At 54.2% G+C, this 24,701-nt stretch overlaps 1 protein-coding gene across 5 annotated transcripts in view; it reads left to right on the plus strand.

Moving 5' to 3' along the window:
* RPS6KA1 (ribosomal protein S6 kinase A1) overlaps positions 1-22,216 on the plus strand; it is a 36,031-nt gene extending 13,815 nt beyond the window's left edge. For all 5 annotated transcript variants that reach the window (XM_059916115.1, XM_059916122.1, XM_059916128.1 and 2 more), the window contains 20 exons: positions 800-916; positions 1,186-1,267; positions 2,950-3,030; positions 3,212-3,291; positions 4,663-4,769; positions 5,495-5,532; positions 5,881-6,023; positions 6,417-6,487; positions 6,802-6,890; positions 7,849-7,913; positions 8,169-8,271; positions 9,728-9,858; positions 11,232-11,357; positions 11,579-11,668; positions 12,053-12,211; positions 19,015-19,176; positions 19,420-19,496; positions 19,778-19,895; positions 20,804-20,941; positions 21,271-22,216. In XM_059916115.1, coding sequence (XP_059772098.1) covers positions 800-916; positions 1,186-1,267; positions 2,950-3,030; positions 3,212-3,291; positions 4,663-4,769; positions 5,495-5,532; positions 5,881-6,023; positions 6,417-6,487; positions 6,802-6,890; positions 7,849-7,913; positions 8,169-8,271; positions 9,728-9,858; positions 11,232-11,357; positions 11,579-11,668; positions 12,053-12,211; positions 19,015-19,176; positions 19,420-19,496; positions 19,778-19,895; positions 20,804-20,941; positions 21,271-21,393 — 2,100 coding nt within the window. In that variant the 3' untranslated portion in view covers positions 21,394-22,216. The remainder of the gene's footprint in view (positions 1-799; positions 917-1,185; positions 1,268-2,949; positions 3,031-3,211; positions 3,292-4,662; positions 4,770-5,494; positions 5,533-5,880; positions 6,024-6,416; positions 6,488-6,801; positions 6,891-7,848; positions 7,914-8,168; positions 8,272-9,727; positions 9,859-11,231; positions 11,358-11,578; positions 11,669-12,052; positions 12,212-19,014; positions 19,177-19,419; positions 19,497-19,777; positions 19,896-20,803; positions 20,942-21,270) is intronic.
* The last annotated feature ends 2,485 nt before the right edge of the window (positions 22,217-24,701 follow it).

Genomic DNA, 24,701 nt, shown 5'->3' on the forward strand with positions numbered 1-24,701 from the left:
TCAGCTGGCTCTGGGCTCTCCTTGCCCACGCCTGTCCCTACTGGGTGACTGGACCCTGCCCAGACTTGCTTCCTGGGGAAGTGAGGAGGCACTTCAGGGCTCCAGGGCCATATCGACAGATTGGAGGGAGAGCAGAGGGGTCCTAGAACAACTGGGACATGGCAAGGGGTTTCTAGTAGACTTGTATGAAGGAAGTTTCAGAGGGTGGAGCATAGAGTCTCTGGCCTTAGCTCCTACCCACCCCAGACTGGCACTTACCCGGTTGGTGGGGGAGTCTTAGGTGACTCTTGGGTTCTTGTGTATCTCAGCCCTGTCCTTCTAGCCAGAGAGAGCCCATCTTCCATCTTGACCAGGAACGAAAGCCCAGTTGTGCCTTCCCAGTATGAGAACAAACCCTACTTCCTATTGTGGCAAAACCAAAACCTTTGCAGCAGGGGGAGGGGAGCCTCACAGGGAGGACCTGGGGCAGATTCGTGGGCCTCAGCCAGAGCCTGGGCTTGCCTCCACCTGGCCGAGCCTGGGCTTGCCTCCACCTGGCCGAGCCTGGGCATCCCTCTGGGCCTGAGCAGCCTGGAGCAGCAGGAGGAATAGGAGCTCACCTGACCTGGCACCTTGGTAGTTTGACCCTCCCCGGCTTTTGCTATTGATGAACTGGGAGGCCCTGTCAGGGTAGCTGGCTGGTTGGGCCTGCAGGACGCTGTCTGCTGAGATCCGGTGGCAGTAGACTTGGATGGGGGGACATGCCCTATGCTGACCTGAATGGGGCCCACTGTGCTCACCAGCTCTGTTCCTCCATCAGGATGAGGACGTCCTCAAGGAGATCTCCATCACGCACCATGTCAAGGCTGGTTCTGAGAAGGCCGACCCATCCCATTTTGAGCTCCTCAAGGTTCTGGGCCAGGGATCCTTTGGCAAAGTGAGTCCTGAGCCCACAGGTGGAAGGGCAACACTGGTCATGTCAGAGGGCAGGTGGGAGGGTCACCTTGGAGCTCAAAAGATCAGAGGGCAAGGGTTGATGGGTCTAAGGGGAGGAGGAGAGAGGTCACCTTGGTACCCAGTGGGGACACAAGGTCAACTTGGTGCTTAGGGAAGTTGGAGGTCAGCCTGGGACCTGGAGCATGGGAGCTGATGTGTTCGGCCCCCCGCCCAGCTCTTCCCCTGCTTTCCCCCCCGCTGCCTTCTCAGGTCTTCCTGGTGCGGAAGGTCACCCGGCCTGACAGTGGGCACCTGTATGCCATGAAGGTACTAAAGAAGGCGACACTGAAAGGTGAGTGGGGGGTACTTCCCCCATGCGGAGCCCAGGCTGGGCACAGATTGAAGGAGACAGCCCAGCTCTCAAGGGCCTTGGGTCTGATGGAGGAGATAGCTCTGTCACCAGGAGTACCTGGTCTGAAGGTAGAGAAACAGGCCTATTCTCAGCCGCTCCTTATCCCCCACCTCACCTGATGGCAAAGACAGGGTCCATTCAGAAGAACAGACTTCTGGGGATTAACCCCACCCCTTCCCGCTCCCCTTAAGCCAGGTGCTGACTGTAGCTGAAGGTGAGTGGAAGGAGGCAGGGGGTGAGTGCACTGTGTTTGCGGGGGGCCTTGTTCTGTCAGCAGAGTTGCTTCGCAATGCTAGGAGAGTCAGAGGGAGACGTCTCGGGGTGGAGAAGGGCGTGAGAGGAGAGGAGGGAACCCGAGAAAGGAGGCAGCTGGGTGGGTAGGAGAGGGTGGGTCAAGGCAAGGCCGCAGAGATGGATGGGCTCAGAGAAGGGAGCTGAGCCCAGGTCTAGAACCCCTGGACTTGCAGAGGGCGTGAGTGTGGTTGGGAGTGGGCTTTGGGCTGGGTAGTGTCTCTTTGACCAGCCTGGGAACCAGTGTGGCCACTGACCAGGGGAAGCGGGCCCCGGCTGGGGTGGGGGGCGGCGGAGAATAGGAGGTATTGGCCTTGGGGTCATGGAGCCACAAAGGGCTGTCTGTGGGGTGATGCAGCTGTGGTACCCCAAGGCCAGCCTGGTAGGGATGGGAGTCCTTCCCCAGGAGGGATGATGGGAGGAGAAAAATGCTGCGAAGGGCTCCCAGGCTGGGGCAGGAGAGGCTGAGCAGACTCTGCAGCGCGGTGCAGTTGGTGCTGTGACCAGGGAGCCCGGGAGAGCGTGGGTTGTAGCCTCACAGGGTGTGGGCTCACATGGGAGTAGCCTTTTTTTTTTTTAATTTATTTATTTAATTTATTTATTTCTCGCTGTGTTGGGTCTTTGTTGCTCGTGCGGGCTTCCTCTAGTTGCGGCGAACAGGGGCTGCTCTTCGTTGTGGTGCGTGGGCTTCTCATTGCAATGGCTTCTCTTGTTGCGGAGCACGGGCTCTAGGTGCGCGGGCTTCAGTAGTTGCGGCACGTGGACTCAGTAGTTGTGGCTTGAGGGCTCTAGAGCACAGGCTCAGTAGTTGTGGCGCACGGGCTTAGTTGCTCCGTGGCATGTGGGATCTTCCTGGACCAGGGCTTGAACCCGTGTCCCCTGCATTGGCAGGCGGATTCTTAACCACTGGAACGCCAGGGAAGGGAAGTCCCAGGACTTTTACTCTTTAAAAAAAAAAGAAAAGTGTTTGTGGGATGCCTGCTGAGACCCATGAGTCTGAATTTCAGGCCCAGAGAATCTGCCCTGGACTAGAATTGGGGATTTTTATGCCAGATGGAGAGGGGGCTGATGAAGGCATCCCAGGGGGAGCCACGGGGGCAGAGGCTAAGGGCACACAAGGAACAGGTTGCTTAAACTGGCTGGATTGAATGGCCTCCTTGGAGCATGGCAAGAGACAGGGCTAGAGAGATGGGCAGGGCACCAAGGGCCAGCTCTGGGCCCTGTCGAGAGACGTGAGGAACAAGTAGAAAAGAGGGTCCTTCTTAGCCAGGGCTGGAGGTAGCTGTGTTGGGTGGCCAGACCCTTGGTAACCGCCTTCTTCCTCTGACCAGTGCGTGACCGCGTTCGGACCAAGATGGAGAGAGACATCCTGGCTGATGTAAACCACCCGTTTGTGGTGAAGCTGCACTACGGTGAGACCACAGACCCTACCTGAGCTTCTACCCTACCTGCCAGCCTTTGCCCTTGCTGGTGGGCTGTTGCCTTCCCTGTATGTTGCCCTGTCTGCCACCCAGCAGGCTAAGGGAGCTGGGATCAGAGGGGCAGGGCCCAGGGCCCAGCTGGTTCCACCATGGCCTTTTCCCCTCTCCCCAGCCTTCCAGACCGAGGGCAAGCTCTACCTTATTCTGGACTTCCTGCGTGGCGGGGACCTCTTCACACGGCTCTCTAAAGAGGTGAGCTGACACCCCACTGCCAGGGCACCAGGATGGAGCTGGCATGACAGTGAGACCTCAACCTGGGACTCCTCAGACCTGCCCAGCTGTCCCTGACCCACCCTGGGACAGAGGCCATTCCCTGGCAAAGCCTCTGAGAGTTTCCCCCAAGATGGTCTGAGGAGAATCAGGCTCTGGATCTGATGCTGCCCTGATTCCAGGAAGCTAAGGGTGGCTCTCACCTCTTCACCTCCATTCTTTCAGGGCTTCTCTGGGCAGGGCTATGAGGGATGCAGAGAAGCCCAAATCCACCTAGAAAGCTAGATGCTTTAACATTATGTCCAGTTAACCAAAAGGATTTTGAACTCACATAAAAGAAATTGAGGACTTCCCTGGTGGCGCAGTGGTTAAGAATCCGCCTGCCAATGCAGGGGACACGGGTTCGAGCCCTGGTCTGGGAAGATCCCACATGCCGTGGAGCATCTAAGCCCGGGCGCCACAACTACTGAACCTGTGCTCTAGAGCCCGCGAGCTACAACTACTGAGCCCACATGCCACAACTATTGAAGCCCGTGTGCCTAGAGCCTGTGCTCTGCAACAAGAGAAGCCACTGCAATAAGCCCATGCAATGCAACGAAGAGTAGCCCCTGCTCGCCACAGCTAGAGAAAGCCCGCATGCAGCAACAAAAACCCAACGCAGCCAAAAATAAATAAATAAATTTATTTATTTTAAAAAAAAAGAATTTGAGCCAAATATAAAAATGAGACCATTAATACAACTTAAACTTTAGAAGAGAACCAAACTTTTTAAATTTTTAAAATGTTATTTTAACGTTTAAATAGATAATACATGATTGAAAAGAAAAATATTCATTGAGAAGTCTTCCTCCCACTCCAGCCCCCTCTACCACCCGCCCCCCAACAGATAAACATTTTATTGGTTTTTATCTAAGCTTCCCACATTTCTTTGGAAATACAAACCAATTCATTGTGTGTTCTGAATCCTGACCCCTACTTTCTTACATACAAAGTACTGTTCTGTATCTGCTGTTCTGTACCTTGCTTTTTTCACAGCAGTGTATCTTGGAGATGGATCCATATCAGAACGTGGAGGAATCCTTGTTCTAGTTTATGACTCCGTTATGTCGGGCAGAGAGTTTATTCTAGTCTACTGCTTGACCCTCGGGTTGTTTCCAGCCTTTCGCTGTTTGCATTTCAATGCTACCATGAGTGACTTGGATGCTAGTCATTTTATTCTTCAGACCCCTTCATACAGAGCAGGGTGTACGGCACTGGAATCTCTAAGGAGGACTGGGAAGCTGCTGACTGCCCAGTGCCCCAGCTCCTGAGTGAGAAGCGATCCCAGCTGCAGCCCTCTCCCGCCTCTTGCAGGTTATGTTCACGGAGGAGGATGTGAAATTTTACCTGGCCGAGCTGGCTTTGGGCCTGGACCACCTGCACAGCCTGGGCATCATTTATAGAGACCTGAAGCCTGAGAAGTGAGTGAAGGCCCAGCCGCGCCCGGCCTCCCTAGGGTGTGCAGAGGCAGGCCCTGGGGCCTCTTCTAGGACAGAGCCAGCCCGCTGGGGGACAGAGCCAGCCTGACGGGCTGCCCCATGGACGGGTGGGTGGAGCAGAGTGGTGGAGGCAGCAGGCTCACCCGAGGGGCTGCCTGATCTCTAGTACTGCCATTACCAAGGGCCAGGTACCTCTGTGCCTGGGTGTTGCCTACTTTTTTTGCTAATCCAGTGTGACATCTGAGATGCCACCATTGAAGGTCATTCCTTGATATGGCCCTCTCTAGAATTTTCCTTAACATCTGAATATCCTCAAGTGGTAACTTGGGAGCCAGGGGCAGGTGCTGAGGTAGAATGAGATGTGGCTTTAGAGTCAGGCAGACCCGAATTCAAATCTTGTCTCTACCACCTACTAGCTCTGTAACCGGGGGAGTTATTTAACCTCCCTGAGCCTTAGCTTCCCCATTGTTAAAATGGGGCCATGAAAGTACCTACCTCACACAGTTGTTTCAAGAATTAGCAAGAAGGTAAGCAACCCACCTACAGGGCACCACCAACACCCGCTCCACCTGCCCATTCATCAGATGAGCGGCCCTGGGTGGATCCCTTCTCTGGGCTGGACCCGACCCCCACAGGCCCCGTGGTGTCCCCTGAACCCACTGAGGGCCCACAGCTGAGGGGCCCTGACTCCCATCTCTCCATTGCAGCATCCTTCTGGATGAGGAAGGCCACATCAAACTCACTGGTGAGTGGAGGGCACCTGACCCCTCCGGTTTCAGGGGAGGGCAGGATGGGCTCTTGATGGGCCTGGGCTGAGTGCCAGGGGATCCGCTTTTTCTGAGAGGCTATGCCAGGCACTTGGAAGCGGTCAAAAGCCCAGGCCCCAGACCTGGAAGGCCCTGGGTTTGAATCCCAGCTCCCCACTGTGTAACCTTGGGCAGGTCACCTAACCTCCCTGAGCCTCAGCTTCCTCCTGAGTGTGATGGGGGGTGATGCCCTCAGGCCTCTGGGCGAGAGGGATGGGTGTGCAGGGAGTGGCAGCGAGGAAGGCAGGGGGTCCTGAAGATGTGTCTTCTTGCCCTCCTTGCCACAGACTTCGGCTTGAGCAAGGAGGCCATTGACCACGAGAAGAAGGCCTATTCCTTCTGTGGGACGGTGGAGTACATGGCCCCCGAGGTCGTCAACCGCCAGGGCCACACCCACAGTGCAGACTGGTGGTCCTATGGGGTGTTGATGGTGAGTGCCCAGGCAGGGATAAAGCATCCAGCCCAGGCCCTGGGCCTCAGTTTCCCCATCTGTGTAAGGGGGTGGATGATGGTCTCTAAGGCTCTCCTCTTGTCCTCTCACAGCTAAGCTGGCCTCACCCTCCACCCAGCTGCAGTTTCCTTCCTTGGAAGGATTCCAGGCTCAGCCCCACCTGGGGTGCCCCCAGCCCTGTGCTGGGCCTCTCCCCAGCTTTGGACCCCTAGTACTGTTCCTCGTGGTCTGATTGACAGAGCGGGGAGGGACAGACACAGTTCTTAATCCAGGTGGACCTCCTAGGCATGGAGCTGAGTGGCCGGGGTGGGAGGAGGTGGGGGGGGCATGGGAGATGGGACCAGAGCCTGAACAGACCCTTGTTCTCTGCAGTTTGAGATGCTGACGGGCTCCCTGCCCTTCCAGGGAAAGGACCGGAAGGAGACCATGACACTGATTCTGAAGTAAGCTCCAGCCCCTCTCTGACACCTCAGGGTCTCCTCCACGCCTGGCCCCAGTTTGGGGGCCAGAGTAACACCCTGCGCCTGCCTCAGATTCCCCATTAGTGAGACACTCCTCTGGGCTGAGCATTGTGCTTCCTAGGGCTCCCTTTTCACCCATAGGGGCCTGTGGGAGGGGAATCCCTGAATCTTTGGGAGGGGAGTTTGAGGATGGCTTGTCTGGACTGAGCTGGAAACTAGACGTGGACAGAGGTGGGAGGTGATACGGGACCTCTGGGGTGGGGCTCTGCCCTGATGAGACCCGGGGGCCATTTCAGGGCAAAGCTAGGCATGCCGCAGTTTCTGAGCACAGAAGCCCAGAGCCTCCTGCGGTCCCTGTTCAAGCGGAATCCTGCCAACCGACTCGGTAAGCAGCCCCAGCTCAGGGGAGGGGAGCGGGGTACAGCTGCGGCCTAGGCCACGGGGCCACATCTGGGGCTGAAAGAGGCCGTTGTCCTTTGTGTGGGGAGACAATGCCCCCGGCCACCCTGCTTTCTGGCTCCACGTGTGGCGTTTGGGGCAGTGGGGTGACCTGTGTGTAGGGAGAAGGCAGGAACTGAGTCATCTCTGCTCCCCCTGGGGATGAGGACAGAGGCCCCACACGGGAGGAGCACGAGCTCAGGCGCCAGAGGCTCAGGTCCCAGTCCCAGCCCCATGACGGGACCCCACTGCTTGGTACACAGTGGTCCCTCCACAAATATTTGTTGATCGAGTGAGTACCATTTGTGAGCGAAGTGACCCAAGGCAGTTGACTTCTCCCCCCAGAGCCCTAGGTCCTCGTCTCCATGGAGGACAGTGATCTCAAGCTCTGTTGATTAAATGAAGTCACGCGAATGTGCCTGGAGCAGCTGCTCAGTGTGTGTTGGCTCCTTGGCTCCTGGGTTCACCTGGATCATGACCAGCTTTGTAAGGTCCCGTCCAGGTCCCTGGGCTTGAATGGAGTGAGAGCCTGTCTGGTGGCTGACAAGGGCAATGGGATAAGAGCAGCAAGATGAGGCCTGAGTTGGGAGGGAGGTGGGGGCCCCCTGCAGATCTTGGAACAGGTTCGGCCTGTCCTGACTTTGGCCTTGGGCAAGTTGCCTGGCCTCTCTTCTCTGGGCTTTCCTTCTCCTGTCAGTACATTGGAGCTTGTTCATAGAGGGGCTCCAGACAGTGGAAAATGCTGAGTGGGCAGTAGGCCTCAGGGTGATGGCTGGATGGATTTGGGGCAGCGTGAGCCCAGCCACTGGTCCCAGACCACAGTGAGGCGAGGCTGCTCGGAGGACAGGGCGGGTGCCTGCGGGTTGGAGCATCCCAGGGCAGACCTCTCATCTGGGCTTTTTCAGGCTCCGGCCCTGATGGGGCAGAGGAAATCAAGCGGCATGTCTTCTACTCCACCATTGACTGGAATGTGAGTGTGTCTGTCCACCCCAGAGCCCCAGTCAGGGATTCACCTGTGGTCGGAGGGGGCTTCTACTGCCTAGGGCATCCCATAAGAAGCAGAGGTGACACCATGGCCTTGGAGGCATGGGCTGGCCTCCCAAGGGCAAGTGGTTATGCCCTGTCTGCATAGCCTGTGCTCCGTCCAGGCCATTGACTCCTGCACGGGGCCACTGGCAGGCTGTGGAGGTGCCGAGGTGACCAGTGTGCCCGCCCCGCCTTGCAGAAGCTGTACCGGCGCGAGATCAAGCCACCCTTCAAGCCGGCTGTGGCACAACCCGATGACACCTTCTACTTTGACACTGAGTTCACATCCCGCACGCCCAAAGGTGCGCCCTTTGACCGGTTTGTCTTGGACTGGTACAGGAGGGAAGCAGGGAGTCAGGGGCCTCGGGGCACAGGGGTGGTCAGGGCTGCGGCAGGCCCAGGTGTGTGGGCAGACAGGTGGATGGGTCTCTGACTCCTTGTCTCCGTCTCATTCTGCCTGGTCGTCCCACTCCGGGACTCTATGGGCCTCTTTGTGCCTGGGTGAGGGGGGTGGGGTGAAGGCCACAGCAGAGAAGTCGGGACCCCTACCCCGGGCATCTTCAGCCCCCTGGAAAGACGAGACACATCAGGCTCACACTCACGTCAGGGCTAAAGTGTCTGACCCGGCAAACACATGAGGTGGAGACGGTCTGGCAGCAGGAGTGATAGTGCCCACAGGTTAGGGGCGAGTGTGGGAATCGGCTTTGGCTACTCTGACCACTGGGCTTCAGTGACTCATCTGAAACATGGGCTCAGCCATAGACCCACTCAGTCTCTGGGGTTACTGCTAGAAGCCAAGTAGGGGGCTTCTGGGAGGGAACTTGGTAAATCCTAACATTTTGGCCAGATATTGGGGAAGAGTGTTCGTTCTGGAAGGTCTCCTGGAGGGGCGGGTTTAGCAGAGGGGGTGCTTTTCTCACTGTGGATTGCACATCTCTGATGTCAGCGAGCTTAGCACTTCTCCAAGCAGTCTGTCCCATCTTTATTTGTTGATCTGACAAATACGTACCAAGTCCCTACTGTGTGCCAGCCATGGGAGCACTGATGGTGAACAAGACAGACCCAGGCCCTGCCTTCACATGGCTCAGGCTGTAGTGGGGGAAGAGACATGAGGACAGCTCTGGGCAGCACGACAAGTGCAGCTTAATGGGGTGAGGGGCTGCAGGAGCAGCATGAGGCCGGGTTTCTCAGAGGACAGTGTGTAAGCTGAGCCTCAAAGGATGGACAAGGAGTGGATTGTAGTTAGCAGGAACAGCATGTGCAGGGACTCAGAGTCTTCCTTAAGGATCTGAGAAGCTTGGCGTGGCTGAGCTGTGGAGTGGGGAGAGAGGAGTCTAAGCTCACAAGCACCTCAGTGCCAGGCTGAGGAGCTGGGCTCTCCTGAGGGCAGAGGGGGGCATTTGAAGGGTACAGGCAGGGGGTAGACTTGTGGTTGGAACTATCCCTCTGGCTGCTGCACAGAAGATGGACCTGAAGGGGCAGACCAGAGGCAGGGAGGCCTCCAGGAAGGGATAAAGTGCCTTGGCCTGGGCGGGTGGTGGAGGTGAGGGTCTTTCTGTTCCTTGTGTGTCAGGGCTGGGCTCTTCTAAACACACATGGGCAGATGGGCTAACTAAGGCCGGGGATGAGGGGCCCTGCCCAGGCTGCCACCACGGCCAGCTGCTGAGGCAGGCCTGGAAGCCCCTGGGGTCCACTTTGCAGGGCTGCCTCGGGTCAAGGGTACCTCCTCTGGCTCACATCCCTCTCCTGCCCCTGCAGACTCCCCAGGCATCCCCCCCAGCGCTGGTGCCCATCAGCTGTTCCGTGGCTTCAGCTTCGTGGCCACTGGCCTGATGGAGGACGACGGCAAGCCTCGGGCCACGCAGGCGCCCCTGCACTCGGTGGTACAGGTAAGGGGCAGGAGGCTGCTGCTCAGTTGTCCTTTTCCACCTAGAAGCCACAAGGCAGAACTGCTGAGAACACAGGCTCTGGACTTGGATAGGTTTGGGTTCAAACCCTGATGCCACTGTGGAGCCCATTGGGCCTCCAGCCTCCTTGAGCCTCAGTTTCCCCATTTGTAAAACAGGGATAACAACACGGTTATGAGGTTCCTGACACAGAGCCAGGACATTGTAGGGCCTGGGTAAATGCCAGGGAGTGCCCAGGGTGGTGCTGCTGGGGAGTGGCTGGTCCTGACGGGGGTGGGTGGCGTGCCACTTGGGTCTCCTTCCACTTGTCCCCCATTTGCACACTTTCCCGGCTCTGTAGGAAATTTAGAGTCGAGAGGCAAGAAGGTGAACTTCAGGAACTTCCCTGGTGGTTCAGGGGTTGAGACTCCATGCTTCCACTGCAGGGGTTTGTGGGTTTAATCCCTGGTCGGGGAACTAGAATCCTGCATGCTGCACCGTGCGGCCACAAAATGACAGCAACAAAACAAACAAAAACAACAAAAAAAAAACGACAACAACAACAAACAAACAAAATAAAAAAGAATGTAGACTTTGGAGCTCCCTGCCTGGGTCAGAGCTTCCAAGGTCAGGGACTGTGGAGGGGACATTCACCTTCCCAGTGCCTCAGTTTCCTCATCTGTAAATGGGGGTGATGATAAAACCTTTCTCCAAGGATTGTTTCGAGGATTATGTGAGTTAATGTGTGTAAAGTTAAGGTGACTATGTGATTTATTATCCACCTGGGATATCTTGGTTGTGGACAAATGTTAAACCAGACTGGATGTGAGGACAACAGACATGATCCAGGGCCGTCCACGGGCTGTGGGTCACCTGGTGAAAAGTGCTCGGAATAGTGCCTGCCACACTCTCAGCACCATAGGGGCATCTGATACTGTTAATGTCTCAGAGCCTCGAGACACCCCTTGAGGTGGGCTGTGTCACCCAGAAAGGGGAGGCAACTCACTGAAGGTCACGTAAGTGGCAGAGCTGGAACCTGGCTCAGGACTCCTGCATCCCTCTCAGTCCTGCCTGGGCTTCTCGGAGCTTGAAACCACTCCATGTGTGTTGTGGCCTATTGCCTGCCCCCTCCAGCACCCACTAACCACAGACTGCAGCCAGGCACCCTGGAGAGAGTGAGTGTGCCCATCATATAGTGTAGAAAACAGGCCCAGAGAGGGGCAGATTCTTGCCCGAGGTCACACAGCCAACCTTCTACCCCGGGCCTCCAGCCTCTTGCCCGGTGCCATCTCCACAGTGCCAAGGCCTTGGGTTCTGGGGGGATGACCTCTGCATCCTAGAGCTCGGGGTCAGTCCCACCTGTTGGTCTCCTGCAGCAACTACACGGAAAGAACCTGGTTTTTAGCGACGGCTATGTGGTAAAAGAGACGATCGGTGTGGGCTCCTACTCCGAGTGCAAGCGCTGTGTCCACAAGGCCACCACCATGGAGTATGCTGTCAAGGTAGGCCTCTCGACCTTGTCTTGGCTGAGGCCGCTCGGCGGGGTGGAGGTGGGGGGCTATGTAGCCCTGGCCCGTTGGTGGGGGAGGGTTGGTGCCTGAGGCTCTGTGGATGGGTGAAAGGTGTGCGGCTGAGACTCCACGCCCTGCAGCGTGGGCTCTGTGGCGGGAAGGGAGTCTGGAGTCGGTCCCTCGGACACCACCACACGCACCCCTCTCCTCAGGTCATCGACAAGAGCAAGCGAGATCCCTCGGAAGAGATTGAGATTCTTCTGCGGTACGGGCAGCACCCCAACATCATCACTCTGAAAGATGTAAGTGGGGGTCCTTGAGAGTGGGCTGGGGACGGGGGCCCTCGACTCTAGGACCGGTCTCAGGGCTGCCATTCTTTTGACTTCTGATCCTCCTCCTCTGCTTATGGATGGGGGGACCCCTTAGTGCCTCTGATCCGGCTGCACCCAAGTGCCCTCCACTTCAGACCCAGGTAGTCTCTGAGAGCTTTCCTGCCCATCAGGACAGAGCCAGCATCCTGTCCAGGGGCCCAGATAGGTGAAGGCCCTGCCAGGGTGACTGAAGCACAGAGCAGAACACACGCCCAAGCCTCATGTCATTCCTTCCTTCCTGTCCTGGTGAGCTGGTGGCCAAGGGGCCCAGGCCTGGCATCAAGGGGAGGGGCCTGATGGTGAGGTCTCTGGCAGGTGTACGATGATGGCAAACACGTGTACCTGGTGACAGAGCTGATGCGGGGAGGGGAGCTGCTGGATAAGATCCTACGGCAGAAATTCTTCTCGGAGCGTGAGGCCAGCTTCGTCCTGCACACCATCGGCAAGACCGTGGAGTATCTGCACTCCCAGGGGGTAAGTCTTGGGTAGGGGGCACCAAGTGGGCGTGGGGGGCGGCCAAGGGTCATACCGTAAACAGAGTGTATGAACCATGACTGGCCCAGGCAGTGTTCAACCAGCCAGACAGAGGGGAGACTTGGGATGGGTGAGGGGGCGAGTGGATGGACATAAGGAAGGGAGGGAGGGAGAGATGAGGCCAAACTGTGAAAAGGAACATTTATTCAGGACCTAAGCAGGCGTCATGTTGAGTTCTTTTCTTACATTATCTCAGTTGATTTTCACAACAACCCTGTTAGGTAGGTGCTGTTATTGGCCTCACTTTACAGGTAAGAAGGCCGAGGCTCAGAGATGTGAGCTCACTTGCCCAAGGTCACACAGTCCAGGAAGAATGGAGCCAGAATGTCTGACTGAGGAATTTGGGTGCAGGGCTACAGATGGGGAGTGGGGCTTTAAGTTAGGAAGGAGCAGGATCACTGTGGGAGCTGCAAGGCTTCAGGGAGGTGAATCCGGCCATGGGTTCGGCTATTAGGACAGAGGAAGTGGATGCAAGAGGAAGTGCTTCTGGAAACACAGCAGGCGCTACAGAAGAGTGTGTGTCCGAGCCGTAGGACTTGTCCTTATCATTGCACAAGGCGGAGCTAGAGAAGGTCCTTATAGGGTATCAAAGCTGAAAACAGAGTCAGCGTGAGTTTCTCTCTGGATGAGATGATGTTTTAGGGTGCTTCTGGTCAGGCAGTATGGGGGTTAAGGACGCAGGCTCTGGAATGAGACTGGCTGTGTCCAGTTCTGCGTGTTAGGTTGGGAAAGCCTCCCACCTCTCTGAGCCATTTCCTCATCTGCAAACTCATGACAGTAAGAGCTGCCCCTTCACTGGTTGGATGAGGCATGAAGTGAGGTGCTGTGCTGGGGAAGCACCATGGCCCTGGAAAAGGCCACATAAGCATTACGGGGAAATAAGAACAGATCATTGCTATGCCTTTTTTTTTTTAACATTAACTTTTTAGTTTGAAAAATTTCAAACATATACAAAAAGTACAAGAATAGAATAATGAACACCCTGGTAACCAGATTCAAGAATTGTCAAGATTTTTACCCCACTCCCTCCCTCTTTTCTTCCTTCCCTCTCCTTCTCCCTCCTTCTCCCTCTTTCAATTTCTTACTTTCTTTTTTGTTGTTGCTGGAGTATTTTTCCCCACTTTTTATGGAGGAAAAAGTTCAAACCTATATAAAAGTTAAAAGAATAGTACAAGGGATGTACACACCACTATATTGAAAATGGATAACCAACAAGGACCTACTGTATAGCACAGGGAACTCTGCTCAATATAATGTAAAAACCTAAATGGGAAAAGAATTTGAAAAAGAATAGATACATGTATATGTATAACTGAATCACTTTGCTGAACACCTGAAACTAACACATTGTTAATCAACTATACGCCAATAGGAAATAAAAAGTTTAAAAAAAAAAAAAAGAGAATAGTACAAGGAAAAACATTTCCCTTTAAGATTCATCAAATCCTTTTTGTTTTTTTTTTGGCCGAGCCACACGGCATGGGGGATCTTAGTTCCCTGACCAGGGATTGAACCTGCACCCCCTGCAGTGGAAGCGCGGAGGCTTAACCACTGGACCGCAAGGGAAGTCCCAAGATTCACCAAATCTTTTTTGGTTTTTTTTTTTTTGGCTGTGCTGCATGGCATGCGGGATCTTAGTTCCCCGACAAGGGATCGAAACTGGGCCCTTGACAGTGAGAGCGTGGAGTCCTAACCACTGGACCGCCAGGGAAGTCCCTGTCCCACATTCTGAATGTGTCTGTTTGCTTCCTCGTGGCATCATTTTAATTGTTTCTCTATTGCCTATATTTCCTGTAAACTGCAAGGTGCTCCAAAGTCTTAATTAGGTTTAGCTTCAACTTCTTTTTGGGAGCAAGGAGTCAATAAACACTCCATGGGAGGCACAGTGTACTTCACAAAGCATCACGTCCGTGAGCCAGCATCTCGTTGCCCCCGTTAGTCATCAGTCGTGTCGGTGGTCACAGTCTGGGGATGCGTGAATGGGTGGCGGGCAGTGGGTGGGCCTGAGGTGTATCATAAAGGTCCTCACCAGCCCTTCATGCAATGGTTTCAGCCTTTCAGGACCTTGGCCTGAATCAATCCTTTCATTAGGGTTTGTAAAAATAAAGTAAAAGTTTTGTGAAAAAGATCTTTACCTCATAACCAGAGCTTCAGTTTGTTTACCACATGTACTGTTAATGGTCGTGTTTGAAGTGGTTTTGTTTTTGAAATGGCCAGTGCAAACAGACTGATACGGAAACATGTCAGGTCAGACAGTAAATGTGCTTCCTTTTCCTGTTTTATTCTCACGTGAGTACTAGCTGATGTTACCCAAAGAAGGTTTAGAAGACAGAGCTGAAGCGGTGCGTTTCCAGTGGGCCCCCTAAACTCAGAGCAGGGAAGGGCTTTATAGAGTGGGAGCTGCCTCCAAAAGTAGTGAGCCCCTCCGTGAGGGGTAGTGAGCCCCTCCATGAGGGGTAGTGAGCCCCTCCGTGAGGGGTCGTGAGCCCCTCCGTGAGGGGTAGTGAGCCCCTCCGTGAGGGGTAGTGAGCTCCAGTACAGACGTCTGCTCGGCGGGGTGTCATGGGAGAATATTGTTTCTTGCCCAAAGAAAATCTTTGGGATTTTGGAATCTATGGGCTCTAAAGTTTCTGGCCCTTTCCAAATACCAGGGGTAGATGATGAGGAAATGGGAAGCTCTCTTGGAGGTATTTGGAGGGAGATTCTCGGGGCTGATTATACTTTGGCGGCATCTGTGGTCTAGAAGCTGGGAATCTCATAACAGCCGAGGAATGGGCAGGGGCTGACCAGGAGCAGGGTCCACTGGGACCTCCTGTTTGTTTTAATGTTATCTTCCTATTGAAATATCACATAAACAAATCATCATGTATAATTCAATAAATCTGCAAAAAGTGAATACACCCACGTAACCGAGCACCCAGATCAAGAACTGAAGGATTTCCAGTTCCCCCCAACCGCCACGAGCCTTTCCAGTCCCTGCACCCTCCCCAAGGATAACCATTCTAAGTGAACTTCTAATTTTATATAAACGTACTCTTTCATATCTCACTTCTGCCACTCAGCACTCTCCGAGATTCACCTGCGATGTTGTGTGACTGCAGTTCACTCCTCGTTGCTGTGTGGTTTCTACTGTATGAATAGACCACAATTTAACTGTCGTTTCTACCGTTAATGGACATGGAGTTGTTACCAGTTTTTTGACTGTGACCAATAATGCTGCCGTGACATTCTTACACTTGTCTTTCGTGAACACTTGCCCATTTGAACGCTGGGTGTAAACCTAACGGTGGAATTGCTGGGTCATAGTGCAGTGTATATTCATCTTTAGTAGATGTTGCCAGTTTTTCAAAGTTGTTTTACCTACTTACACTCCTCCCAGAAGCGTGTGAGAGTTCTGGTACTCTCCAACACTTGGTATTTTCCATCTTTTTTTTTTTTTTTTTAAATTTTATTTATTTATTTATTTATGTATTTATTTATTTATTTATGCTGTGTTGGGTCTTCATTTCTGTGCAAGGGCTTTCTCTAGTTGTGGCAAGCAGGGGCCCCTCTTCATCGCGGTGCGCGGGCCTCTCTCTTGTTGCGGAGCGCAGGCTCCAGACGCGCAGGCTCAGTAGTTGTGGCTCACGGGCTTAGTTGCTCCGCGGCATGTGGGATCTTCCCAGACCAGGGCTCGAACCCGTGTCCCCTGCATTGGCAGACAGATTCTCAACCACTGCGCCACCAGGGAAGCCCTCCATCTTTTTAATCACAGCCATTCTAGGAGATGAGGAATGGTATCTCATAGTGGTTTTAATTTGCATTTTCCTGATGACTGATGAAGTTGAGCACTTCTTCGTGGGTTTATTGCCATTTGGACAGCCTCTTTTATGGAATGTCTGTTCAAGTCTTTTGTCCATTTAAAGAAATTGGGTTGTCTGCCTTTTTCATCTATTTTGCAAGAGTTCTTTGTTTAATAGTGGGCCCTTTCAGGTCTCTTGCTTCCCTCATATTGTTTCTGTAAGGGCCCCAGCGTGCCGGGGACAGCTTGTCTGAGAACTCAGCAGGGCTTCACACTTTGACTTCTCTGTTTAGCCAGATGATTTATGTAGAAGAACTTCACCCTTTTGTGTGTGTGTGGCTGGTCACAGGCGCCCTAATGCACATCCTCCGATGGTGCTGGTGATGACAGACATGCTGCTGCTGTACCACGTAGCGCTTTCCACAGGCCAGACAGAGTCTAAGCACTTTGCACATCAACTCACTGAACTGTTCCAACGAACCTATGAAGAAGGTATTAGTATTATTCTGCCCATTTTATAAGTGAGGGAGCTGAGGCTCTGGGAGCTTAAGTAAAAGTTTCATCGCTGAACTGGCCCCAGAGTCTGTGCCCCTAACTTGTGTGTGATCAGATGCTGCTTTGGACAGCATCTGTCCCTTCATTTTCCTACCCTCCTTGTCTTCTAATTTTTAAGGGCTTCTTAACAAGCACTCACTGTATCTTAATGTCCAGCATGATGGTGGGGTTCAGCCCCAGGGAGTGCTGGCGTTACTATGACAGCAGCTGCCATTTTCCAAGCCCTGTGCTAAATATTTCTGGTACATAACTCATATGCTCCTTCCTGTAACCCTGGGGGCCGAGCACTCTTATCAGCCCCATTTTACAGGTGAGAAAACCAAGGACTAAAGCGGTTAAGTGACACATCAAGATCACACAGCTACTGCTGGTAAAGCCACTCTGGCCCATCTGCCTCCTGACTGAAATCACAACTCTACCAGAGCCACAGCCTGTTGACTCGGTGGCTGCATTTGGCCTCCACAGTGCGGGTGTTTTCTTGTTTGGGATTTGGTTTGGTTTGGTAATTTGGCTGCTTTTGAAACCTGGGCCCGAGTTGCTGTATGATGACTGTCAGCTGGAGTGAGCAGCAGCTGCCCCTTGAGCCTGTTGGCCTGGCTCTACGGGGAATATGCAAGGACCATCTCATAAAGCCAACTAACCTGCGAGACTCAGCTGATCTAACCTGCAAGGTCTCTGTGTGTTTCAGAGGTGTGATTCATTCATTCATTGCACAGAGTTCACGTAGCACCTGCTCTGTGCGAGTCCCTGTGCTGGGTGCTGGGGGTGAGCCAGCGTTCCACAGAGAGATACGGCTATTTATGGCTGAAGGAACCCCCACTGGCCTGAGCTCAGGGCGCTTGAGGGATGTGGTGGACAAAGGCTGGAACGGACAGCTGAGCCTTCCACACCAGGATGGGGACTTCAGGCTTTATCTTGCAAGTAGTAGGGAGCCATTGAAGGTCTTTGACAGTGCTCAAGGAGGTACCATGAGCTCATGGGAGGAGGAGAAGGAGGGTGAGAATGAGTTTAGTCTGGGATGTGTTGGGTTTGAGGGTCTATGGGACCTTCAGTGGTTGCCATCTGGTAAGCAGCTATATGAGCCTGGACTCTGGAAAGCTATGGGTTAGTGTCAGAGATCTGAGAGTTGTCGATAATTAGGTGATGGTTAGAGGAATGACTATGAATAGAACCATGCCAAGGGAGAGGAGGTGGATGAAAAGTACGTGGAGTGGTTCAGCCCCCTCAGGTTACAGATGAGCAAATGGGGCCAGAGGAAAGTCGTTTGCTTAAGGCCTCAGTAGTTAAGTGTCATTCATCCATTCATTCAGCAGTTATTTATTGAATACCTACTCTGTGCTGGGAACTATTCTAAATGCTGGGATGCAGCAGTGAGCAAAACAACCTGTGGAGCTTACATTCCAGTGGGTGGGTTCAGAAGACAATTAAGTAAATATCCAATGGTGGTAAATGCTGTGGATAAAGATAAAGCAGGGTGAGGAGACAGGAGTACTGGTCCGTGATTGCTATTTTATATGGAATGGTCTAGGGAAGGCCTCACTGATAAGGTGACATTTGAGCTGAAACCTGAAAGAAATGAGAATGAGCCAGGCAGATGCTTAAGGGAAGAGTATTCCAGAAAGAGGGAACAGCAAGTGCAAAGGCCCTGAGGCAGGAGTGTGCTTGGCATGTTGAAGGAAGAGCAAAGAGGCTGGTGTGGCCAAAGCCAACTGAGCAAGGAGAGTGCTAGAGGACCAGAGAGCACAAGCAATGTGGGTAGGGGGCAGGGGAGAGATGAGGTGGGGCCATCAGGCCATCGTAAAGACTTTTTCTCTTGAGAGTGGAACCCTTGGAGAGGACATGATCTGGCTTACATTTAATAGGATCACTCTGGCTGCTCTGTTTAGAACAGGCCGTAGGGGGTGAGGTCAGAAGCAGGAAGACCAGTTAGGAGGTTGTTGCCGTAACCCAGGGGAGGGATGGTAGTGGCTGGGATCAGCGTGCTGCCAAGAGAGGGGCTGAGAAGTGCTTGGGCTCTGGATGTATTTTAATGGTAGAGCCAGCAGAGTTTGCTAATGGATTGATTGAGGAATACGAGAAAAAAAGAGGAATTGAGAATGACTCTTAAGATTTCAACCCAAGCAATGGGAAGGATGGAGTTGCCATTAGGTAAGATTGTGTGATGGCAGATTTGAGGAATTCCGTGTGGACAGTGAAGTTAGAGCTGCCTCACAGACATTGACCTAGAAGTTTCAAGTCGGCAATACCAGCAGCACTAAGGCCCCTTTGTAGCCCCTTCCCCTCTCAGATTCTGGGTCCTTCTGCCCCCTCTCTGGGCCCATCTTCTAACTCTCCCATCCCTGGCAGTTGACCTGGGCCACCGGCAGCCTGCCCACATGGAGAACTGACCCAGGCCCTCTGCCCCCAGGTTGTGCACAGGGATCTCAAGCCCAGCAACATCCTGTATGTGGACGAGTCTGGGAACCCTGAGTGCCTGCGCATCTGCGACTTCGGCTTTGCCAAGCAGCTGCGGGCTGAGAATGGGCTCCTCATGACACCTTGCTACACCGCCAACTTCGTGGCGCCTGAGGTGAGTGGCCTGGCCTCCTCAGCTGCAAGAGTGAGGGGACCTGGCACGGGGAGCCTTGTGTCCCTTCCAGAGGCCCCACGCTGTCCAGAACCCGTCTCTGTGGCCTTGGCCCAGGTACCAAGGGAGGATCAGCCCAGGCCTGGGACCCTTGTCCTACCCTTTGGGGAGGAGCAGGCAAGCATATGGGGCCGCTCGCCACTGCCCCTCGGACTGACCACCCTCCCCTGCCTGCCCTCCTGCCAGGTACTGAAGCGCCAGGGCTATGATGAGGGCTGCGACATCTGGAGCCTGGGCATTCTGCTGTACACCATGCTGGCGGGGTGAGTACCCCGCTGGCCTGCCCCCCTCGGCCCCCCGCCCCTTCCTCCAGCCCTAGTGTAACTGGGGTGGTGCTTGTCTGATGGGAGAGACTCAGCCCTGCCTCAGGAAGGCCTGAAGACAGGGACATGGCCCTGCCTTTGGGAGCTCCACCTTGAGGAGGAAGTGCCACCCTTGGGAGCACCCCGTCTGAAGGGGGAGATACAGTCCCCCACCCCTCCCCACCCCTGGCCCCAGGATGGAGGCCAGAGACTATACCCAGACTGGGTGGACTTTTCCCCAGATACACTCCATTTGCCAATGGACCCAGTGACACACCAGAGGAAATCCTGACCCGGATCGGCAGTGGGAAGTTCACCCTCAGCGGGGGAAATTGGAACACGGTTTCAGACACAGCCAAGGTGAGTCTGTAAGGCCTGGACCCTGCTCATTTAGGGGTGGGGAGGCAGGGTCCCATCCCAGGGCTTTTCAGCATTTCCCGAACAGGTGACCTGCAGCCTCATTTCTCCAAGTGGAATGTCCCACAAATCTCTGTTGCCATATTTCTCCAAGTGGAAGATTCCCAGGCAGACTGCCCCCTACACCTTGTTTGGAAACAACTTGGTGATCATTTACTGGCCCTTCCCGTGTTCTGGGCCCTGTAGGGGGGACAGAGGGGCTGCATCACCACAGCCCCTGCCTCGGGGAAACTTAGTGTGAGGGGAGAGACAGGCTCGCACACAAGGAACAGAGATGCCAGGTGCGGAGAGGCCGGTCCTCCTGGTCAGGGGTACAGGCAGTGGAGACACGAGCAGAGCCCCGGGCCACCGGGCAGAGAGGCCTTCTCAGCAGAGGGGACGTTTGAGCTTTCGCTGTTAGCAATGGGTTCCAGTCATGGGAACCTCTGTGTCAGACAGAGGTTGAACCCTTAATGAACAGTACCACCTTGCATTAACCTTATGAGTCAGGTATTTTTGTTATCCCGTTTCTCAGAGGTGAAACTGAGGCTCAGAGAGTTAAAGTAACTTGCCCAGGAGATGCAGTTGTGAGCAGGGGAGTCAGGTTTTGAACCTGCCCAGCCCCAGCCTTAGGTTCTTCCCACCTTCCTGCATGGCTTCTAGAAGGTGAAAGAGAAAGGAAACGGCCTTCCAGGAAGAAGTCCTGAAGACGGGCGTGTGCTCGGGGAGGCCGTGGAGTGGTGTGGAGAGTGGATCGAAGGGGCCACTGCAAGGGTCCAGGCGGGAGATGGCAGGAGGCGGCTGCCTTACAGACACGGCTGTGTGCGCCCCTGCTAGCCCTTCCCACCAACCCCTTCCTGCTGTCCCCCCAGGACCTGGTATCCAAGATGCTGCATGTGGACCCGCACCAGCGCCTCACAGCTAAGCAGGTGCTGCAGCACCCGTGGATCACCCAGAAAGACAAGCTCCCCCAGAGCCAGCTATCCCACCAGGACCTGCAGACTGTGAAGGTACAGCCACCCAGGCTGCCAGGCCAAGGTTCCATGGGCAGGGACTTGGGGCGGCAGAGCCAGGAGATGCCATGTGTGTCTCTTCCCAGGGAGCCCCAGTCTGACATGCAGGGGTGTCTACAGTGCACTCATGGCCCCCCCGGTCCTCTAGGGGGCCCAGCCCCTGAGCTCTGAAGCCTCCAGTCTGAGGGATGAGGCAGGACTGATGACCATGAAGAACCACCAAGGCGGGATTAACAGGGGCCTGTGGGACACTGGGAGGGGCTGGCCTGGCCCTGGAGCACATGCCCCTCCCACCCTCGGGAACTGACTCCCACCTCCTCCCCCAGGGAGCCATGGCAGCTACATACTCTGCGCTCAACAGCTCCAAGCCCAGCCCTCAGCTGAAGCCCATCGAGTCGTCTATCCTGGCCCAGCGGCGAGTGAGGAAGCTGCCATCCACCACCCTGTGAGGGGCCAGAGCATCCAGGCCGCAGGGCAGTGCTAGCTCGACGGAGGCAGCATACTTCCCAGAGGGAGCGGGCCTGAGTCACAGGGCCAGAGGGAGTGGAGCCCCGAGGGGGCCCAGATCACCCCAGGGAGGGCGTGAGAAGTGCCTTCTCCTCCCCCAGGATGCACTCTTCTCGGCTCAGGCTCTGCTGGTTGAAATCGATTCACTGTACAAACTCTTGTCTTTTTTTAAGGAAAAAATGGCACCAACCACCATGGATTTTTACAAGATCCATTTGCCTTTCTGGGAGCAGAAATAGCCAGTGCAGCCCCAGGAGGGGCACTGAGTCACACTAGGGCTGTCTGTAGCTGAGACTCCTTAGAGCAGCTTTAGGGTCCCCCCGGGGGGGACCCCTACAATTGGCCATCTGTAGCCATCTGCACCCACCTCCAAGGCAGTCCAGCGTCACCCTCCAGAGCCCTTGGCTGTTTAGCAGAACTTGCTCTATCCCCATCGGCTCCTTTTCTGTTCTGTTCTGTTGGGGGTTCTGGAACCACTTTCTGCTAGAGGAGAGGACCAAGGCCCCGTGGCTCCCAGCTCCAGGCACCAGCATCCACACTGGCCGTACCACTGGGTCCTCTGCAGTCAGGTTGGGCAGCCCCTGAAGGAGCATCTGGAAAGCACTTTTTTGGCTGACTTCTGTTGGAGTCTGCCACAGGACGGAGTTCACAGGAGGCCTGTGGGGCAGGCCAAGAGGGGCAGGGGCTTTTTTCATTTCTTCCTCAGCTGGTAACTCAGGGTTCATCTGTCCACGGCCTTTCTAATAAACTTACAGTTGAGTTGAAGCTCACTTGTCTCCACTTGTCATCCCTGGATTTGCCCTCCCTCTGCTATTGGGTGTTGAGGACTTTGGCAGTGACAAGTAGTGGGCCAGGGCCAATTAGCCCAGCTGCTTGGAGCTCAGTTGGGGAGCATGTGGGAGTCCCGCTGGCTCTGCCCACACATTCCTGTCAGGGATTCCAATATGGTATTGATCATAGTAATGGAATTACTAGCCACTAGTGACCAAGTGCCAGGCACCGTGCCTGGGCCTTACATGTATTTCTCATTTAATCTTAACAACCCTGTGAGGAAGATGCTATTATATTATTATCCCTGTTTAATAGATGGGGAAACTGAGGCTCAGAGGGGGAGTGACATTTCCTAACACAATAATTTTTTTCTGAGTACCTATGCTGGCCCTGTTCCAGATGCTGGTGAACCAAGTAGAAAACAAGGTCATTGTTTTCCTGGGTCTTACTTCCAGTGGGGAAACAGACAAGTAAACAAAGGTCAGCTACTGATGAGACATGCAGAGTTAAATTGGGGTGAGAGATGGGGTGATCAGGGAAGGCCTCTCAGGGGAGGTGACCCACAAGCTGAGATCTGAATGATGAGAAGGGCCCAGCCAGGACCAGGAGGCAGAGGGCAGAGTCAGGACAAAGTCTCCAAGGAGGAAACAGGCTGGCCATGCTCAGGGACTGGAGAGAAGCTGACAAGGCTGTGGTATCAGGGCCAGGGGTTTGCCTGAGATGAGGTTCGGAAGGAGGGCAGGGGCCAGGCATGCTGGGCTTTGTAGGCCAGGGTAAGGAGTTAGGATTTAATTCTAGATGAGATGCAAGCTCCTAAAAGAATTTAATTAAGCAGGAGAGTGACATGATTTGATTTATATTTTAAAAAGACCACTCTAACTAATGTGTAGAGAAATGATGCAGGGAGAGGGCAGGCAGGAAGCAGGGCGGCCAGGTCGGTGGCTTCTGCGGTAGCTCACACAAGAGAGGAGGTCGCCTGGACTAGGGTGGTGGGAGTGGAGATGGGGAGGGAGTAGACAGGGTCCGGATATGCTTTGGAGGTAAAGTAGACCGCACTTGCTTGCTGTCAGTTTGGATGTAGAGGCTAAGAGAAAAAGGAGACGCACAGATATCTTGTAGGTTTTTGACTTGAGCAGCTGAGTACTGAAGGAGAAGTTGGGGAGGAGCAGGTGTGAGAACTCTGGGAGTTGCCTTAAAATATCCAAATGGAGGTGTCAACCGAGAGTTGTAATTAGAAGTCGGAGTTCTGGAGAGAGGTCTGGATTGGAAGTATAAATTTGGGAGTCATTAGTCTGGAGGAAGTTTGTAGAGCCAGGAAGCTGGACTTTCAAAGTGTGGTGCATGGACCAGCAACATCCGCATCACCTGGGAGCTTGTTAGAAGTGCAGAATCTCAGGCCCATCCCCAGACCTGCTCGGTCAGAATCTACATTTTAATGAGATCTGCATGTGATTTGTGTGCACGTTAAAGTTTAAGAAGTGCTATTGTAGGGACTGAGAGCAGAGGAGGAGACTGATTGAGCCCTAGCACATACTAGCATTTAGAGGTGGCCTGGAGGAGGGAGAACCAGCAAAAGAAACTGTGAGATAACAGTCAGTGAGTGGGGACCTGCCAGTCTGGCAGGATTCAAAGCTTTATGAACCAGGGTCTTTTGCTTCTGTTATTTCTCAACCTCCTCACTTTACAGATAAGAAAGTAAGGGCCCAAGAGGTAAGTCCTGTTACGATGGAAGGAGATTGTGACTCTAGCAGCTCAGCTTCTGAGCTGGCCTCGGCTTGCAGGTTCTGAGCTAGCAGCCTCCCCACAGGAGCAGGGAAGGCTGCACTGGAGCTCTGGTGAACACCACTGACACACGCAGTACTGAGTCCCTGACCTGGGTGCGTTCCACTTCTCTGCGCAGTGAAACCAACATTTCCTGTCCCACCCGCCACCCTAGGTTGTCCACCCTGGACCCCATCATCGCAGCTGGAGTCCTGAGCATCATCCCTGACCCCTCCCCCCACTTCCTACATCCAGTCTTCCTCCCGGTCCCATCAATATCGTTCCCTAAATATTTGTGGGATCCATCCCATTCTCTCCATTCTCCCTGATTACCGCATTTTTTGTTCTTTGCCACAGGCTACTAATTCCCTTCAGTCTTTTTTTTTTTTTTTAATTATTTAGTTTTGGCTGCGTTGGGTCTTCGTTGCTGTGCACGGGCCAGGCTTTCTCTAGTTGCGGTGAGCGGGGGCTACTCTTCGTTGCGGTGCGCGGGCTTCTCATTGTGGTGGCTTCTCTTGTTGCAGAGCATGGGCTCTAGGTGCGCAGCCTTCAGTAGTTGTGGCTCACGGGCTCTAGAGCACAGGCTCAGTAGTTGTGGCGCATGGGCTTCATTCCTCCGCGGCATGTGGGATCTTCCTGGACCAGGGATTGAACCCATGTGCCCTGCATTGGCAAGTGGATTCTTAACCACTGCACCACCAGGGAAGTCCCCCCTTCA

Source organism: Balaenoptera ricei, chromosome 1, assembly GCF_028023285.1.
Source record: "Balaenoptera ricei isolate mBalRic1 chromosome 1, mBalRic1.hap2, whole genome shotgun sequence".
Classification (NCBI taxonomy): domain Eukaryota; kingdom Metazoa; phylum Chordata; class Mammalia; order Artiodactyla; family Balaenopteridae; genus Balaenoptera; species Balaenoptera ricei.